At 45.4% G+C, this 20,217-nt stretch overlaps 1 protein-coding gene across 1 annotated transcript in view; it reads left to right on the top strand.

Annotated features, from left to right (window-relative positions):
• Window positions 1–20,217, top strand: part of LOC127923918 (tumor suppressor candidate 3-like) — a 140,882-nt gene that overhangs the window by 93,782 nt on the left and 26,883 nt on the right. Inside the window, exons 7-8 of the mRNA XM_052508123.1 lie at window positions 13,852–13,915; window positions 17,794–17,868. Coding sequence (XP_052364083.1) covers window positions 13,852–13,915; window positions 17,794–17,868 — 139 coding nt within the window. The remainder of the gene's footprint in view (window positions 1–13,851; window positions 13,916–17,793; window positions 17,869–20,217) is intronic.

The following is a 20,217-nucleotide window of genomic DNA, read 5'->3' as shown; positions in this document are numbered from 1 at the left end:
TTGTAACCTGTTAGAGTAATGGGTGATGGGGTGACATTGTAACCTGTTAGAATACAGGGATCAGTAATGGGTGATGGGGTGGCATTGTACCCTGTTAGAATACAGGGGTCAGTAATGGGTGATGGGGTGACATTGTAACCTGTTAGAATACAGGTATCAGTAATGGGTGATGGGGTGGCATTGTAACCTGTTAGAGTAATGGGTGATGGGGTGGCATTGTAACCTGTTAGAATACAGGGATCAGTAATGGGTGATGGGGTGGCATTGTAACCTGTTAGAATACAGGGGTCAGTAATGGGTGATGGGGTGGCATTGTAACCTGTTAGAATACAGGGGTCAGTAATGGGTGATGGGGTGGCATTGTAACCTGTTAGAATACAGGTATCAGTAATGGATGATGGGGTGGCATTGTAACCTGTTAGAATACAGGGGTCAGTAATGGGTGATGGGGTGGCATTGTAACCTGTTAGAATACAGGGGTCAGTAATGGGTGATGGGGTGACATTGTAACCTGTTAGAATACAGGGATCAGTAATGGGTGATGGGGTGGCATTGTAACCTGTTAGAATACAGGGATCAGTAATGGGTGATGGGGTGGCATTGTAACCTGTTACAATACAGGGGTCAGTAATGGGTGATGGGGTGGCATTGTAACCTGTTAGAATACAGGGGGTCAGTAATGGGTGATGGGGTGGCATTGTAACCTGTTAGAATACAGGGATCAGTAATGGGTGATGGGGTGGCATTGTAACCTGTTAGAATACAGGGGTCAGTAATGGGTGATGGGGTGGCATTGTAACCTGTTAGAATACAGGGGTCAGTAATGGGTGATGGGGTGGCATTGTAACCTGTTAGAGTAATGGGTGATGGGGTGACATTGTAACCTGTTAGAATACAGGGATCAGTAATGGGTGATGGGGTGGCATTGTAACCTGTTAGAGTAATGGGTGATGGGGTGACATTGTAACCTGTTAGAATACAGGGATCAGTAATGGGTGATGGGGTGGCATTGTAACCTGTTAGAGTAATGGGTGATGGGGTGACATTGTAACCTGTTAGAATACAGGGGTCAGTAATGGGTGATGGGGTGACATTGTAACCTGTTAGAATACAGGTATCAGTAATGGGCGATGGGGTGGCATTGTAACCTGTTAGAATACAGGGGTCAGTAATGGGTGATGGGGTGGCATTGTAACCTGTTAGAATACAGGGGTCAGTAATGGATGATGGGGTGGCATTGTAACCTGTTACAATACAGGGGTCAGTAATGGGTGATGGGGTGGCATTGTAACCTGTTAGAATACAGGGGTCAGTAATGGGTGATGGGGTGGCATTGTAACCTGTTAGAATACAGGGGTCAGTAATGGGTGATGGGGTGGCATTGTAACCTGTTAGAATACAGGGGTCAGTAATGGGTGATGGGGTGGCATTGTAACCTGTTAGAATACAGGGGTCAGTAATGGGTGATGGGGTGACATTGTAACCTGTTAGAGTAATGGGTGATGGGGTGGAATTGTAACCTGTTAGAGTAATGGGTGATGGGGTGACATTGTAACCTGTTAGAGTAATGGGTGATGGGGTGGAATTGTAACCTGTTAGAGTAATGGGTGATGGGGTGACATTGTAACCTGTTAGAGTAATGGGTGATGGGGTGGCATTGTAACCTGTTAGAGTAATGGGTGATGGGGTGGCATTGTAACCTGTTAGAGTAATGGGTGATGGGGTGACATTGTAACCTGTTAGAATACAGGGATCAGTAATGGGTGATGGGGTGACATTGTACCCTGTTAGAATACAGGTATCAGTAATGGGTGATGGGGTGGCATTGTAACCTGTTAGAATACAGGGATCAGTAATGGGTGATGGGGTGACATTGTAACCTGTTAGAGTAATGGGTGATGAGGTGGCATTGTAACCTGTTAGAGTAATGGGTGATGGGGTGACATTGTAACCTGTTAGAATACAGGGATCAGTAATGGGTGATGGGGTGGCATTGTAACCTGTTAGAATACAGGGGTCAGTAATGGGTGATGGGGTGACATTGTAACCTGTTAGAATACAGGGGTCAGTAATGGGTGATGGGGTGACATTGTAACCTGTTAGAGTAATGGGTGATGAGGTGGCATTGTAACCTGTTAGAGTAATGGGTGATGGGGTGACATTGTAACCTGTTAGAATACAGGGATCAGTAATGGGTGATGGGGTGGCATTGTAACCTGTTAGAGTAATGGGTGATGAGGTGGCATTGTAACCTGTTAGAATACAGGGATCAGTAATGGGTGATGGGGTGGCATTGTAACCTGTTAGAGTAATGGGTGATGGGGTGACATTGTAACCTGTTAGAATACAGGGATCAGTAATGGGTGATGAGGTGGCATTGTAACCTGTTAGAGTAATGGGTGATGGGGTGACATTGTAACCTGTTAGAATACAGGGATCAGTAATGGGTGATGGGGTGGCATTGTAACCTGTTAGAGTAATGGGTGATGGGGTGACATTGTAACCTGTTAGAATACAGGGGTCAGTAATGGGTGATGGGGTGACATTGTAACCTGTTAGAATACAGGTATCAGTAATGGGTGATGGGGTGGCATTGTAACCTGTTAGAATACAGGGGTCAGTAATGGGTGATGGGGTGGCATTGTAACCTGTTAGAATACAGGGGTCAGTAATGGGTGATGGGGTGACATTGTAACCTGTTAGAATACAGGGATCAGTAATGGGTGTTGGGGTGGCATTGTAACCTGTTAGAGTAATGGGTGATGGGGTGACATTGTAACCTGTTAGAATACAGGGATCAGTAATGGGTGATGAGGTGGCATTGTAACCTGTTAGAGTAATGGGTGATGGGGTGACATTGTAACCTGTTAGAATACAGGGATCAGTAATGGGTGATGGGGTGGCATTGTAACCTGTTAGAGTAATGGGTGATGGGGTGACATTGTAACCTGTTAGAATACAGGGGTCAGTAATGGGTGATGGGGTGACATTGTAACCTGTTAGAATACAGGTATCAGTAATGGGTGATGGGGTGGCATTGTAACCTGTTAGAATACAGGGGTCAGTAATGGGTGATGGGGTGGCATTGTAACCTGTTAGAATACAGGGGTCAGTAATGGGTGATGGGGTGGCATTGTAACCTGTTAGAATACAGGGGTCAGTAATGGGTGATGGGGTGGCATTGTAACCTGTTAGAATACAGGGATCAGTAATGGGTGATGGGGTGGCATTGTAACCTGTTAGAATACAGGGATCAGTAATGGGTGATGGGGTGGCATTGTAACCTGTTAGAATACAGGGGTCAGTAATGGGTGATGGGGTGGCATTGTAACCTGTTAGAATACAGGGGTCAGTAATGGGTGATGGGGTGACATTGTAACCTGTTAGAATACAGGGATCAGTAATGGGTGATGGGGTGGCATTGTAACCTGTTAGAATACAGGGATCAGTAATGGGTGATTGGTGAACTTCCTCCTCCTTCCTTCTACTCTGTATACAATTAGTATGTATAATTAACAATCATCTCTTTCGCTTTGCTTCTCGCCAACCAAAACACGCACTCTCTGTTTCTCCCTGTTCCCTACTCCGCCTCTCCTTTCTGCTTGGTTAACTCCTCATTTATCTGGCTCCTCGAGCCACGTCTTTTGACCTTTGAAGACAGAGGCCGCGGAAACATTGGGTAAAAACAATGAACAGAATCATTTGTTAAAGGTTACCACACGGCACCCCATTAGGCACCAGCCGTGGCTCTCTGGGAAACTATTTGTTTTTGGAGTGCCCTCTGGAAAATAACAAGTCAACCGTGTTTGACTAGATGCTTTCTTTTTCTGAAGCTCTGAGTGGGAGCCGTCATTTACCAGCTTTTCGATACATCTGCGGGTGTTTGGAATGTCAGACTGTTGAGACGAGATGGAGAACGGGACGTGTGGAGATGGAGAACGGGACATGTGTAGGTGGAGAAGAGGACGTGTGGAGATGGAGAACGGGACGTGTGTAGATGGAGAACGGGACGTGTGTAGATGGAGAACGGGACGTGTGTAGATGGAGAACGGGACGTGTGTAGATGGAGAACGGGACGTGTGTAGATGGAGAACGGGACGTGTGTAGATGGAGAACGGGACGTGTGTAGATGGAGAACGGGACGTGTGTAGATGGAGAACGGGACGTGTGTAGATGGAGAACGGGACGTGTGTAGATGGAGAACGGGACGTGTGTAGATGGAGAACGGGACGTGTGTAGATGGAGAACGGGACGTGTGTAGATGGAGAACGGGACGTGTGTAGATGGAGAAGAGGACGTGTGTAGATGGAGAACGGGACGTGTGTAGATGGAGAACGGGACGTGTGTAGATGGAGAACGGGACGTGTGTAGATGGAGAAGAGGACGTGTGTAGATGGAGAACGGGACGTGATACTGACCAAAAAGGGACACCGTCATCCATCTGATGGTCAGGCTCTCCCCTTCCTCCTCTGACACTGACCAAAAAGGGACAACGTCATCCATCTGATGGTCAGGCTCTCCCCTTCCTCCTCTGACACTGACCAAAAAGGGACACCGTCATCCATCTGATGGTCAGGCTCTCCCTTCCTCCTCTGACACTGACCAAAAAGGGACAACGTCATCCATCTGATGGTCAGGCTCTCCCCTTCCTCCTCTGACACTGACCAAAAAGGGACACCGTCATCCATCTGATGGTCAGGCTCTCCCCTTCCTCCTCTGACACTGACCAAAAAGGGACAACGTCAACCATCTGATGGTCAGGCTCTCCCCTTCCTCCTCTGACACTGACCAAAAGGGACAACGTCATCCATCTGATGGTCAGGCTCTCCCCCAAAAAGGGACAACGTTCCTCCTCTGACACTGACCAAAAGGGACACCGTCATCCATCTGATGGTCAGGCTCTCCCCTTCCTCCTCTGACACTGACCAAAAAGGGACAACGTCAACCAAACTTCAGTCGCACTGCATTATATCTGCCTCATGCACAAATTAATGTTGTTACTCCTTTGAACAGAGGAAGTGACTTTTTCCTCAATATGGAAAAAATACCCAAGCCGCTAATAATAATAACAACACAAGCCTTTCCATTCCACTTTCCTACTCATTCATTACTGCTGCAGTGCTGGTTGTAGGGCGAGTGGAAGTAGGAAGAAAGCACATTTTATGGAGTATAAAAGTGTTGACAGTGCTGAGTGAGAACTTGAACATGAACTCACTCATAAAAACAGCAGCTCTTTGCTGTATTCGTTGACTCATTCGTCATGGTTTTAAAAGTTTAGAAGTCTCACAGTATCAACTTGCCTAGTTACTGCAGACATGGTAATCTCAGCCATCCGATTGGCCAGTGGTAGGCCTATGGTGCACTTGATTTGCACCCCCTGGGAAGGCAGAGTTTGCACCTTTAAAACATATGAAATGGCTGAAAATAGAAACACGTCACCTACCCGACGCGCAGGGCAGCTGGATCCGGTGCGCCTACCGCCAACAGCGTGACAAATAAATACAAAAATAGGACACAAGGCTTTATCGTTGCGTTTTTTACAGAAATGTTTGTCGATCGACTAGGAATGCCTTGGAGATTGACCAGTCTATCGAGATCGACCAGTTGGTGACCACTCGTGAAGATGAAGGGGAGGAGACAGGTTAAAGGAGTCATTTTAAGCCTTGAGACAATTGAGACATGGATTGTGTATGTGTGTCATTCAGAGGGGGAATAGGAAAGACAACAGATTTAAGTGCCTTTGAACGGGGTATGGTAGTAAGTGCCAGTTCTGAGTGGGTCAAGAACTGCAATGCTGCTGGGTTTAACACACTCAACAGTTTCCCGTGCGTATCAAGAATGGTCCATCACCCAAAGGACATCCAAAGGACCTCTTTGTGAACCTATTTTACATGTCATTGACCGTTTGTAGACATTGAAGATATGAAGCTAATGTAAGCTTCCATTCTATGTAAAGGTGTGTAGGTATGGAGTGTTTACTCTAAGTTGTTATTGCATTCATCTTAAAGCCGTCGGCAGCCAATGAGGCGTGGCTCTTTAATCCCAGACGGAGAGGAATATTCCCTCTAATGAATTGATGGAACAAAACCTAATCCATCAGATTAATTGGATGCGTCCGTGTGGCGTCTTGCGGTGGTTTTTCAACCCGCCGTCCCACGCTCTGCAATTCTGATTTATGTCACCAGACCACGCCAGCGTTCAGCCTGTATTTCTGGGACTAAGAGTCAGGAGTTGGGACTCGGGAGCGACAGGGGTGCTGTTCTGATTCTGTTGTTTTCCTTGATTGAGAATGAGATTAACCGGGGCCATCCAAGTGGGAAAATGGGGGAAATTAATTGAGAAAACGGGATGAGTAATATTTTATTGGGCGTGCCGATCGCGTGAGAAGACGATGTTATCAGGTTGCTTATCGCCGAGATGGGTTTTCTCTGATGAGAAATCATCAACATAAATTCTGTTTGACAAATTATCTCCATTAGTTTCTCTAGTTGGAAAAGCCAAAGCAATTTTGAAAGTGCAATGAGTGGAAATCTCTACTGAAATGTAGTGAGATAACCAGAGTAAGAATCATGCATTGTTGTTTAGTTAGTGTGGAGACATTCCCTATGGACCAAATGTGGTGTACATACACACACTCAGTGTCTCTACTCACTGGAAAAGTGATGGAGGCAGGTAGATCTGAGGCCCCGAAGCGCACACACACACACACACACACACACACACACACACACACACACACACACACACACACACACACACACACACACACACACACACACACACACACACACACAGACACACAGACACACAGACACACAGACACACACAGACACACACACACACTCACTCACCCATAATACACCTGCATACACTCCCATCTGCATATTATGACTCCCATTTCCTGTTGCTCAAGGGGTGTTTGGGGGTCAAAAGGTCATTATAATTTTACATTCCCTCCCTTACCCTCCCATTAATCCACCTACTGTGGTGTGTGTGTTTAGAGGTGAACAGGTTAACCTCTCCACCAACATCAGAGCCAGACAGACTCTGGGCAGACTCTGGGCAGGTTCATCTCTTAATTTTTCACTGGCAGACTGCTGTTTGGGGAGAGAGAGAGAGTGGGGGAGAGAGAGAGGAGGAAGTGTGAGAGAGAGGAGGGAGTGTGAGAGAGAGAGAGAGAGAGGAGGGAGTGAGAGAGAGAGAGAGAGAGAGGGAGGGAGGGAGGGAGGGAGAGGGAGAGAGAGAGGGAGAGAGAGAGAGAGGGGAGGGAGAGTGAGTGTGAGGAGAGAGAGAGCGAGAGAGAGAGAGAGAGAGGAGAGGGAGAGAGAGAGAGAGAGAGAGAGAGAGAGAGAGAGAGAGAGAGAGAGAGAGAGAGAGAGAGAGAGAGAGAGAGAGAGAGAGAGAGAGAGAGGAGAGAGAGAGAGAGAGAGAGGAGGGAGTGTGAGAGAGAGCGAGAGTGGGGCAAGACAGAAAGCGAGAGGGGGGTTGTGAGAGAGAGAGGGGTGGGGGGCGAGAGAGAGGGAGTGTGAGGAGAGAGAGAGAGAGAGAGAGAGAGAGAGAGAGAGAGAGAGAGAGAGAGAGGAGAGAGAGAGAGAGAGAGTAGAGAGAGAGAGAGAGAGAGAGAGAGAGGAGAGAGAGAGTGTGAGAGAGAGAGAGAGAGAGAGGGAGTGTGAGAGAGAGAGAGAGAGAGAGGGAGTATGAGAGAGAGAGAGAGGAGGGAGTATGTAAGAGTGTGAGAGGAGGGAGTGTGAGAGAGAGCGAGAGAGGGGGTGGGGGCGAGAGAGAGATGAATGCAGGCCCCCTCCAGACACATGGTTCCATTACAGAGTGCTGCATTCACAGCACAAGGGTCTGTCTGGATGGAGAGAACTAGAAAGAGAGGGCAAAGGGAGAAGAGGGAGACTCACTCTCCAGAATTGGTAATCACTCGCTCTCGTCCATCGCACACTCTCTCACATCCGTAATTTCCTCCGACTCTCCTATCCTCTCCTCCAAATCTCTTTATTCTAATGAGTTCCTGAGATAATGTTGCCCAGACCCTTTCACTTATATTCTCTCTTATTTAGGAAAATACTTTCAGCGTTTTGTCCTTCCAAACGAGGACATATCTTCACCCTCTTCCTTCTCTTCTCTCTTCTCTCTCCTCTTCCTCTCCTCTCCTCCTATCCTATAATGTACTCCTCTCCTCAGTTCTCTACTATACTCCTCTCCTCAGTTCTCTAATATACTCCTCTCCTCAGTTCTCTAATATACTCTTCTGCTCAGTTCTCTAATATATTCCTCTCCTCAGTTCTCTACTATATTCCTCTCCTCAGTTCTCTAATATACTCCTCTCCTCGGTTCTCTAATGTACTCCTCTCCTTAGTTCTCTACTATACTCCTCTCCTCAGCTCTCTACTATACTCCTCTCCTCAGTTCTCTACTATACTCCTCTCCTCAGTTCTCTAATATACTCCCTACTCCTCTCCTATCCTCAGTTCTCTACTATACTCCTCTCCTATCCTCAGTTCTCTACTATACTCCTCTCCTATCCTCAGTTCTCTACTATAATCCTCTCCTATCCTCAGTTCTTTAATATACTCCTCTCCTATCCTCAGTTCTCTACTATACTCCTCTCCTATCCTCAGTTCTCTACTATAATCCTCTCCTATCCTCAGTTCTCTACTATAATCCTCTCCTATCCTCAGTTCTCTACTATAATCCTCTCCTATCCTCAGTTCTTTAATATACTCCTCTCCTATCCTCAGTTCTCTAATATACTCCTCTCCTATCCTCAGTTCTCTACTATACTCCTCTCCTATCCTCAGTTCTCTACTATACTCCTCTCCTATCCTCAGTTCTCTACTATAATCCTCTCCTATCCTCAGTTCTCTACTATAATCCTCTCCTATCCTCAGTTCTCTACTATAATCCTCTCCTATCCTCAGTTCTTTAATATACTCCTCTCCTCTCCCCAGTTCTCTACTATACTCCTCTCCTATCCTCAGTTCTCTACTATACTCCTCTCCTATCCTCAGTTCTCTACTATAATCCTCTCCTATCCTCAGTTCTCTACTATAATCCTCTCCTATCCTCAGTTCTCTACTATAATCCTCTCCTATCCTCAGTTCTCTACTATAATCCTCTCCTATCCTCAGTTCTTTAATATACTCCTCTCCTATCCTCAGTTCTCTACTATAATCCTCTCCTATCCTCAGTTCTATCCTCAGTTCTCTACTATAATCCTCTCCTATCCTCAGTTCTTTAATATACTCCTCTCCTCTCCCCAGTTCTCTACTATAATCTCCTCTCCTATCCTCAGTTCTTTAATATACTCCTCTCCTCTCCCCAGTTCTCTACTATAATCCTCTCCTATCCTCAGTTCTTTAATATACTCCTCTCCTCTCCCCAGTTCTCTACTATAATCCTCCTCTCCTATCCTCAGTTCTTTAATATACTCCTCTCCTATCCTCAGTTCTCTACTATAATCCTCTCCTATCCTCAGTTCTCTACTATAATCCTCTCCTATCCTCAGTTCTTTAATATACTCCGTGGTTGTTTTCTGTCAGATTAAAGGAAATAAAGTTATCTCCGTAGATATTTTTCATCCTTTTTCCTTAAATGATTATTTAGTGAAGAATCGTTTATTCCCATCTCATCCTCGGTTCCTCCTCTGTTATAATATTTAGGTAATGTTTTATTTGTAAAGTTTCTGCTGGACAGTAGCTTTGTATTGGTGGGGGTTGTTCCCAAAGTGCACCCTTTTCCCTAGATAGTGGACTACTTTTTAAAAAAAGAGACCATAGTGCACTATGTCGGGGATAGGGTGCCATTTGGGACACATGCCTGTTCACTGTGGGGGGCTCTGCTCTTGCTCTGGTTTGCCAGGTTGGTGAGATAGAACGGAAGAGATGGACTACACAGAAACCTAGAGGTTTTTCTCAGCCCCTCTGCCATGAAGCACGCGTGCTCTTCTTGCCGTGTCACATGTCGGCAGTGTAGGTGTAGGCATGTTCTGGGAGAGCTGAATGACAACAAGTTGACAGTGATGATGTGATTTGGTGAAGCAAGGTGCTGTATATGGATTCAGGGTTTCTCCACTCTGAGGGGTGTATGCAGATTGTACTCTGTGTATTTCTGGGTTGTGCTTGCGTCCTAGCAACCGAAATGACGACAGCCGCTGTTATATTTTCAGACGAGGTTGGCGGCCCACTTCACTACGCTGGCATGAAGTCTTGTACTACACACACACACACACACACACACACACACACACACACACACACACACACACACACACACACACACACACACACACACACACACACACACACACACACACACACACACACACACACACACACACACACACACACACACAGAGGCATCTGGCTTTCCCTCGTCATGTTCATCATTATGCATTATGCACTGCACTTTGAGATTGTTTTTCTATGAAAAGCGTGTTATAAATTCAGTGGTTTATTGTTATTGTTGTTATTATTATTATTATCATGGTAAACCGGTGTTAGCGATCCTGTGTTAGCGATCCTGTGGTAGCTAGTAAGATGCTGGAGTCCCTCAGGAGGGCCATCATGACGACCGACCGCCAGCCCACACTATGCAGACACGGTGCGGCTGAAACCTACACGTGTTACGTAGCCTAGCGGAGATACGGGGAATGGATGACTCACTCACACGCATACGACAGGAGTGCAGCGAGCGCACGCACACACACACTCTTTCTCACACACACACACACACACACACACACACACACACACACACACACACACACACACACACACACACACACACACACTCTTTCTCTCTCTCTCTCTCTCTCACACACACACACACACACTCTTTCTCTCTCACACACACACACACACACACACACACACACACACACACACACACACACACACACACACACACACACACACACACACACACACACACACACACAGGGACCAAATGAGGATAAAATGGCACTGACACTAGTATCTATATGGCTGTTAAAGGCCCACGTTATCAACCATGTGAATGGAATGAATTCATCCTGTTTCTATGTTATCAACAGAACCTAATGTACTAGCAGGGAAACGGTAAGTAAATGGGGTGCGAAAACACTTAAGCAACATTTCCTGGTTCTCCAGAAATACGGTTTGAAGATTCAGGAATTCATACTTATTCACTTCTGATTCAGGGATTTTTTTTTCTTTTTTTTTTCTTTGCCTGGAATTTGGGGAAAGTGACCATAATTTTGCAACCCTAAAAGTAAAGCAAGCATGTTACCAGGTATAGTATGATGAGACAGAGTCTTTATAGAAAGAGGCCGTATCTGGCTGCAAAGGACACAGTCATCATTCTATCGTGTGCCCATCTTTCCTACCAGTACATAGGAATTTGTCTTGCATGTATTCTTTCTATCAACCGTTGATAGTTTAGTTTATTTGGGTCCCCATTATCTGTTGAATAAGCCTCAGCTATTCTCCCTGTTGCTCACGATAGGCCCTCGGCTATTCTCCCTGGGGCTCACGATAGGCCCTCGGCTATTCTCCCTGGGGCTCACGATAGGCCCTCGGCTATTCTCCCTGGGGCTCACGATAGGCCCTCAGCTATTCTTCCTGGTGCTCACGATAGGCCCTCAGCTATTCTCCCTGGTGCTCACGATAGGCCCTCAGCTATTCTCCCTGTTGCCCACGATAGGCCCTCAGCTATTCTCCCTGTTGCCCACGATAGGCCCTCAGCTTTTCTCCCTGGGGCTCACGATAGGCCCTCGGCTATTCTCCCTGTTGCCCACGATAGGCCCTCAGCTTTTCTCCCTGTTGCCCACGATAGGCCCTCAGCTTTTCTCCCTGTTGCCCACGATAGGCCCTCAGCTTTTCTCCCTGTTGCCCACGATAGGCCCTCAGCTATTCTCCCTGGGGCTCACGATAGGCCCTCAGCTATTCTCCCTGGGGCTCACGATAGGCCCTCAGCTATTCTTCCTGGGGCTCACGATAGGCCCTCAGCTATTCTTCCTGGGGCTCACGATAGGCCCTCGGCTATTCTTCCTGGTGCTCACGATAGGCCCTCAGCTATTCTTCCTGGTGCTCACGATAGGCCCTCAGCTATTCTTCCTGGTGCTCACGATAGGCCCTCAGCTTTTCTTCCTGGGGCTCACGATAGGCCCTCAGCTATTCTCCCTGGGGCTCACGATAGGCCCTCAGCTATTCTTCCTGGTGCTCACGATAGGCCCTCAGCTATTCTTCCTGGTGCTCACGATAGGCCCTCAGCTATTCTTCCTGGTGCTCACGATAGGCCCTCAGCTATTCTTCCTGGTGCTCACGATAGGCCCTCAGCTATTCTTCCTGGTGCTCACGATAGGCCCTCAGCTATTCTCCCTGGTTCTCACGATAGGCCCTCAGCTATTCTCCCTGGGGCTCACGATAGACATTTCTCTGCTATTGGGTTCTCTAGTAGAATCAGAATGGATTCTGTCCAACAGTCTGCAATTCAATTATTTACAGCCACTGTGGTTGGTAAACACACACACCCACCTGTGGAATCTTATCGCCGTAGGGAGATAGATGGTATGTACAGGGACATGGGATGCCTTTTTCCTCCTCCATACCGTGTAGCTAGTGGGCCTCAGTTTGCCCGCACTGTCTCGTAAAAACACGCACACCGTGGTACAAGGATAGGAAATAGATGTTTTCTTATCAGTGGAGACACAGGCTCCTTGTGTGAGGACACTTTTCTAGTAACTGAGTACACTGTAGTGTACATTCTCTTCTCCTATTGGCTAAGGTTAGTTAGTAAAGAGTTGTGATTGGCCACAGTTAGTAATGCGTTGTGATTGTCCATGGTTAGTAATGCGTTGTGCCTTGACCTTGTGACGACAGGTAGACCAGACTTCTCTTTCATGGAGCTGTGAAAAGGCATAGGGTCATGTTTGTTTTCCTGGGGTGAGGGGTGTGAGAGAGAGAGAGAGACACGGGGAATAGGCATTGCTTATCTTGAAGCCACACAGCTAGCGAGTGTTTAGCACCGTTGTGAAATATATGGCCATTGTGAGGGAATTTTTACCCATTTCATTTGTACATGTTTTATCTTGGCCTTTTCCCCCCTGTCTCTCATTCATGGTCTATAGCTCGCGTGCTGTACGTCTGTCTCTCCAATTCCATCTCTCTCCCTACCTGGTTTTTCATTATAAGGGAATTTTGAACAATTGTGACTAACATTTTATCTTCTCTCTCTCTCTCTCTCTCTCTCTCTCTCTCTCTCTCTCTCTCTCTCTCTCTCTCTCTCTCTCTCTCTCTCTCTCTCTCTCTCTCTCTCTCTCTCTCTCTCTCTCTCTCTCTCTCTCTCTCTCTCGATTCCTCTCTCTCTCTCTCTCTCTCTCTGATCTCTCTCTCTCGTTCTCTCTCTCTCTCTATACCTCTCTCTACCTCTCTATCTCTCTCTCTCTCTCTCTCTCTCTCTCTCTCTCTCTCTCTCTCTCTCTCTGTACCTCTCTCTCTCTCTATCCATTTGTACATCTATACCTCTCTCTACCTCTCTCTATCTCTCTCTCTCGTTCTCTCTCTCTCTCTCTCTCTCTCTCTCTCTCTCTCTCTCTCTCTCTATACCTCTCTCTTTTACCTCTCTCTCTCTCTATCTCTCTCTACCTCTCTATCTCTCTCTCTATCTCTCTCTATACTCTCTCTACCTCTCTCTACCTCTCTCTCTCTCTCTCTCTCTCTCTCTCTCTCATTCTCTCTCTCTCTCTCTATACCTCTCTCTACCTCTCTATCTCTCTCTCTCTCTATCTCTCTCTATACCTCTCTCTCTATATATATACCTCTCTCTACCTCTCTCTCTGGTTCTCCCCTCCTCTCTCTTTTTCAGAGTTATATCCATGGGAGCAGCCAGGCCCAGTTTGTAGCTGAGTCCCACATCATCCTGCTGCTCAGTATCCTTAAGACGAATGCCTCATGGGAGAACTGAGGATTAACCAATGGGAAGCCTGTATTCACTACTTCCCCTATATGATATCGAGAATTAACCAATGTGAAGCCTGTATTCAATAACTACTATGTATGATACAGAGGATTATCCAGTAGGAAGCCTATACTTACTACCTACAGTACTCTGTATGATACAGAGGATTAACCAATGGGAAGTATGTATTCACTACTTCCTATATATGATACAGAGGATTAACCAATGTGAAGCCTGTATTCAATAACTACTATGTATGATACAGAGGATTATCCAGTAGGAAGCCTATACTTACTACCTACAGTACTCTGTATGATACAGAGGACTAACCAATTGGAAGCCTGTATTCATTACTTCCTCTATATGATACAGAGGACTAACCAATGGGAAGCCTGTATTCACTACTTCCTCTATATGATACAGAGGACTAACCAATGGGAAGCCTGTATTCATTACTTCTTCTATATGATACAGAGGACTAACCAATGGGAAGCCTGTATTCACTACTTCCTCTATATGCTACAGAGGACTAACGAATGGGAAGCCTGTATTCACTACTTCCTCTATATGATACAGAGGACTAACCAATGGGAAGCCTGTATTCACTACCTATTCTAGAGCCAGATTCAGGAGGCATTTGCACCTAAACACCAACAGGAAAGCGAATCCTGAAGCTTCATAATATCACATATACTACACTATTTACTCTGTATTTACAGTTGGCCGTAATAGTGTTTTACTTCACATAAACCTCAAGCAATATCTCCTCTGCATAGAAAAACAGGTGTGAGCTTTACACCTGTTGCGAGCGCTTAGTACATACAGTTGAAGTGGGAAGTTTACATACACATAGGTTGGAGTCATTAAAACTAGTTTTTAACCAACTCCACCAATTTTTGTTAACAAACTATATTGTTTTGGCGGTTAGGACGTCTACTTTGTGTATGACACAAGTAATTTTTCCAACAGTTGTTTACAGACAGATGATTTCACTTATAATTCAGTATATCATAATTCCAGTGGGTCAGAAGTTTACATACACTAAGTTCACTGTTCCTTTAAACAACTTGGAAAACATGGCTTTAGAAGCTTCTGATAGGCTAATTGACATAATTTGAGTCAATTGGAGGTGGAACTGTAGATGTATTTGGAGGCCTACCTTCAAACGCAGTGCCTCTTTGCTTGACATCATGGGAAAAGCAAAAGAAATCAGCCAAGACCTCAGAAAAAATTGTAGACCTCCACAAGTCTGGTACATCCTTGGGAGCAATTTCTAAACGCCTGAAGGTAGAACGTTCATCTGTAGAAACAATAGTATGCAAGTATAAACACCATGGGACCATGCAGCCATCATACCACTCAGGAAGGAGATGCGTTCTGTCTCCTAGAGATGAACGTACTTTGGAGCGAAAAGTGCAAATCCATCCCAGAACAACAGCAAAGGACCTTGTGAAGATGCTGGAGGAAATAAGTACAAAAGTATCTATATCCACAGGCAAACGAGTCCTATATCGACATAACTTGAAAGGCCGCTCAGCAAGGAAGAAGCCACTGCTCCAAAACCGCCATATAAAAGCCAGACTACGGTTTGCAACTGCACATGGGGACAAAGATCGTACTTTTTGGAGAAATTTTCTCTGGTTTGATGAAACAAAAATAGAGCTGTTTGGCCATAATTACCATCGTTATGTTTAGAGGAAAAAAGGGGAGGCTTGCAATCCAAAGAACACCATCCCAACCGTGAAGCACGGGGGTGGCAGCATCATGTTGTGGTGTTGCTTTGCTGCAGGAGGGACTGGTGCACTTCACAAAATAGATGGCATCATGAGGTAGGAAAATTGTGAATATATTGAAGCAACATGTCAAGACATCAGTCAGGAAGTTATAACTTGGTTGCAGATGGGTCTTCCAAATGGACAATGACCCCAAGAATACTTCCAAAGTTGTGGAAAAATGGCTTAAGGACAACAAAGTCAAGGTATTAGAGTGGCCATCACAAAGCCCTGACCTCAATCCTATAGAACATTTGTGGGCAGAACTGAAAAAGCTCTGTGCGAGCAAGGAGGCCTACAGACCAGAAATAAATAAAAGCTCAGTTACACCAGGTCTGTCAGGAGGAATGGGCCAAAATTCACCCAACTTATTGTGGGAAGCTTGTGGAAGGCTACCCGAAATGTTCGACCCAAGATAAACAATTTAAAGGCAATGCTACCAAATACTAACTTCTGACCCACTGGGGATGTAATGAAATAAATAAAAGCTGAAATAAATCACTCTCTCCGCTATTATTCTGACATTTTACATTCTTAAAATAAAGTGGTGATCCTAACTGACCTAAGACAGGGAATGTTTAATAGGATTAAATGTCAGTAATTGTGAAAAACAGATTTTAAATGTATTTGACTAATGTGTATGTAAACTTCCGACTTCAACTGTACCTAGCGTCATTCTAGTCCGTAGTGTATCGCCGTAGAGACATACAGTCATTCTAGTCCTTACTGTTTCCTACAGTGTCATTTGGGGGGGGTTGGATGGGACATATGTGGGATATAGACACCAGTGAAAACACAAAGGCACACATACGTCAGGCAGCATCTGTAAAGGGCCCAAACAAACACACTGACATGATGCACAGCTGTACACAAAACACAGTTCCACCCACATGCTCTACCCTTTCTCTGTGGTTCACATTCAAACACTGTATCTGTGGCTCTCACACACAATCAATGGAACACATGCTAAAAGGCTTGAGAGCAGCAGCCTTGAGAATGAGGCCTGAGACTCTCTCTCACACACACACACACACACACACACACACACACACACACACACACACACACACAGCTGGCAGTTGTCTTCTTTTTTTCATTAGTACTATCTCCAGTCTCTTCCAGTTTTAATTCCACTTTAATTAGAATGGTTTGTTTGCTCCGTGTTGGCTCTGTCCAACCCTCACTCCCACCCACCCACACACAGACTCACACTCACACACTGCTTGGGGAGATGAGAAGCCGATGTGTGCGTGCGCAGGTGTGTATGTCTCAGGCCTGATTCTCAAGGACCCGTTGGCATAATCACATATGCTGTTGCCTCTCAACATCACGATGTGTTCCATCGAAGGTGGCCTAGTTTAGTTATGGAAGTGGCCTTTCAAAAAGATCCATGATTTCCATATGCATTAGAGCCCGTGCACAAGGAAATGGCTAGACTCGCTTTAGTTAGGACTGAAATACACTTAAATGAAATTGTTTTGTTAATATTTCATTGTCCTTACTTTACTGGTCATAATACCAGACACTTCTATCCAAAGTGACTTATGTTGACAGTGACAGGTAATGTTCACTATATGGTATGTGACCCATGCGGGAGTCAAACCCACAACCCTGGCATTACCATCTGAGCTAAGCTAATGGAACTTCCTAAATAGGCGTCAAGATGAGTGCATCCAGTGGTCCGAACCTCAGCCACCTTGTGGCTCCAGAGTCTTTATGTCTGGGTGGTCCACACAACTCCCCTGTCCACAGCTAACGTCGTAGTCCATCGGCATCTCTTCTCCTTCTGTTCTCTAGCCATCTCCTATTCCGTCGTTAGCAATGCCTGCACAATGCCTGCACAATAGCTACAATAGCCGAGGAGTTGATTTATCCCTCAGTAATCGCTACTTTCAAAGTCTGGAGTTAACGGCTCACTGCTCACACTGAGTGAGAACACACTGCAGCTGAATAGACTTTTGACTTTTGGAAGATTGACATTGTCTGGGTTATACACAGTGCACGCGCACACTATCACAAACATACACTTACAGCACACATACTGTGGTTAGTCCGTTTCCTTGACAACTGCCCACAGATGCCGCCATCACCATGGGGATGGTCCTGCTCAACGAGGCGGCGACGTCCAAAGGAGATGTGGGCAAGAGGAGAAGTGAGTGATTCCTCCTGGTTTGTTATTGTATCACGGACTGTATTACAGGGCCATTCAGCTGCCGGGCCCCCAAGGGCCCAAGTGCTGTACTGCTGCTTTCCTTCTCTACCTGCTAGTCAACTGGTGAACTGTCAGGTGGTTGGTCAGTGCTGTCCCAGGTCCCTGATTAGAAGGAGGAAATGGCCAGAAGGGACTGCAGTTGAATAGTCCTGCTGCTGCGTTGTAATCTCTGTAGTATGAGGGGTGTGATTGTTGTGGTTAGTTTAGAGGGACTTTGTATGGAAATGAGAGGATCTCTTGTTCCACTGTCAGTGATTGGGTCCCCTGCGTTTGTCTGTGTGTGTCTGGAAAACTCAGTCACACACAGCATGAAACTCATCCCGTTGATAATTGTTACGCTGAAAATATTGGTGAGGTAACATCCTGGACTTTGACATCAGACACCCGATCACTCTTCAACTCTACTGTTTTAGCTGCTGAGTGTGGAGTGTTCAGACACAACTTCTCTACCGAGCAGGACCCAGATAAGTAAACCTAAAGACAAAATGGCGGTTAAAGGGGTGTGTTATCTCCTTAACAATGTAAAGTAAAGGCAAATGCCAGTTTTTCATTGTTACTGTCATAAGCATTCCTTTTAGCATCAATCGCTAACAAGCCTTTGAAATGCTGCAATTAGCTCGCTAGGATCATGCTCCTATTATGGGGCTTAGGCCAGTGGTGGAATCAGAGGTTGGCTGAACTTTGATCTTGTGTAGTAATCCTGAAAAGCACAGCCCAAACCAAGCTGCGTAGCTAATGATGGAAATTATAAACAGGGCTTAAATTAGCTCTCACGATGAAACAAACAGGCCGCGACATGAAACAGTTGGATCGGCCGGTTCCCTGGTCCGGGATCAGATTTACTTAAGCGCGAGTACACATTGAACAAAATCGATTAAAAGGACTGATTAGATAATATCTTTAAATGTTCTCTGTAATGAGAGAAATCTTTAAAAACACTTAGCGATATAAACTGAAGGAGTGATGCAGGGCTTTATCAAATTTCTATTAGAGGAAAATCACTGACCTTTATCGCAAGTACGTACACAGAAGCACAAATAACCAGATGTTGTTTTAATATGGAAGCCACACACACACACCCTTCCACCATTGTTAGCATGTGTGTGTGATTGCGGTGGCTGATCAACTTGCAGCGGCTCTGTGAAAACACACACACAGTGAAAACAGTGGCAGCTGCTGGGTGAAATGAAAGCTAATGGAGGCTCCATCAAACCCAGTTAACCCCAGTCTGACGAAGGCCACCATCAATAACAGGATCAGCAGCACTGGAGCCCACCCTAATGAGACTACTGTTCAATCACATAGTCACACACTGTCACTAACTACTGTTCAATCACATAGTCACACACTATCACTAACTACTGTTCAATCACATAGTCACACACTGTTCACTAGTCACTACTGTTCAATCACATAGTCACACACTGTCCCTAACTACTGTTCAATCACATAGTCACACACTGTCACTAATCACATAGTCACACACTGTTCAATCACATAGTCACACACTGCCATTAACTACTGTTCAATCACATAGTCACACACTGTCATTAACTACTGTTCAATCACATAGTCACACACTGTCACTAACTACTGTTCAATCACATAGTCACACACTGTCACTAACTACTGTTCAATCACATAGTCACACACTGTTACTAACTACTGTTCAATCACATAGTCACACACTGTTACTAACTACTGTTCAATCACATAGTCACACACTGTCACTAACTACTGTTCAATCACATAGTCACACACTGTCACTAACTACTGTTCAATCACATAGTCACACACTCACTAACTACTGTTCAATCACATAGTCACACACTGTCACTAACTACTGTTCAATCACATAGTCACACACTGTCATTAACTACTGTTCAATCACATAGTCACACACTGCCACTAACTACTGTTCAATCACATAGTCACACACTGCCACTAACTACTGTTCAATCACATAGTCACACACTCACTAACTACTGTTCAATCACATAGTCACACACTGTCATTAACTACTGTTCAATCACATAGTCACACACTGCCACTGTTCAACACATAGTACTGTTCAATCTGTTCAATCATAGTCACACACTCATTAACTACTGTTCAATCACATAGTCAATCACACTGTCCCACACTAACTACTGTTCAATCACATAGTCACACACTGTCATTAACTACTGTTCAATCACATAGTCACACACTGTCCACTAACTACTGTTCAATCACATAGTCACACACTGCCACTAACTACTGCAACAGCTCCGCCCCCGTAGTTCCTCT

The sequence above is a fragment of the Oncorhynchus keta genome, unplaced genomic scaffold (assembly GCF_023373465.1).
Source record: "Oncorhynchus keta strain PuntledgeMale-10-30-2019 unplaced genomic scaffold, Oket_V2 Un_contig_3376_pilon_pilon, whole genome shotgun sequence".
Lineage (NCBI taxonomy): Eukaryota > Metazoa > Chordata > Actinopteri > Salmoniformes > Salmonidae > Oncorhynchus > Oncorhynchus keta.
The sequence above is the reverse complement of the archived record's forward strand: the minus strand, read 5'-3'. Positions and strand labels throughout refer to the sequence as shown.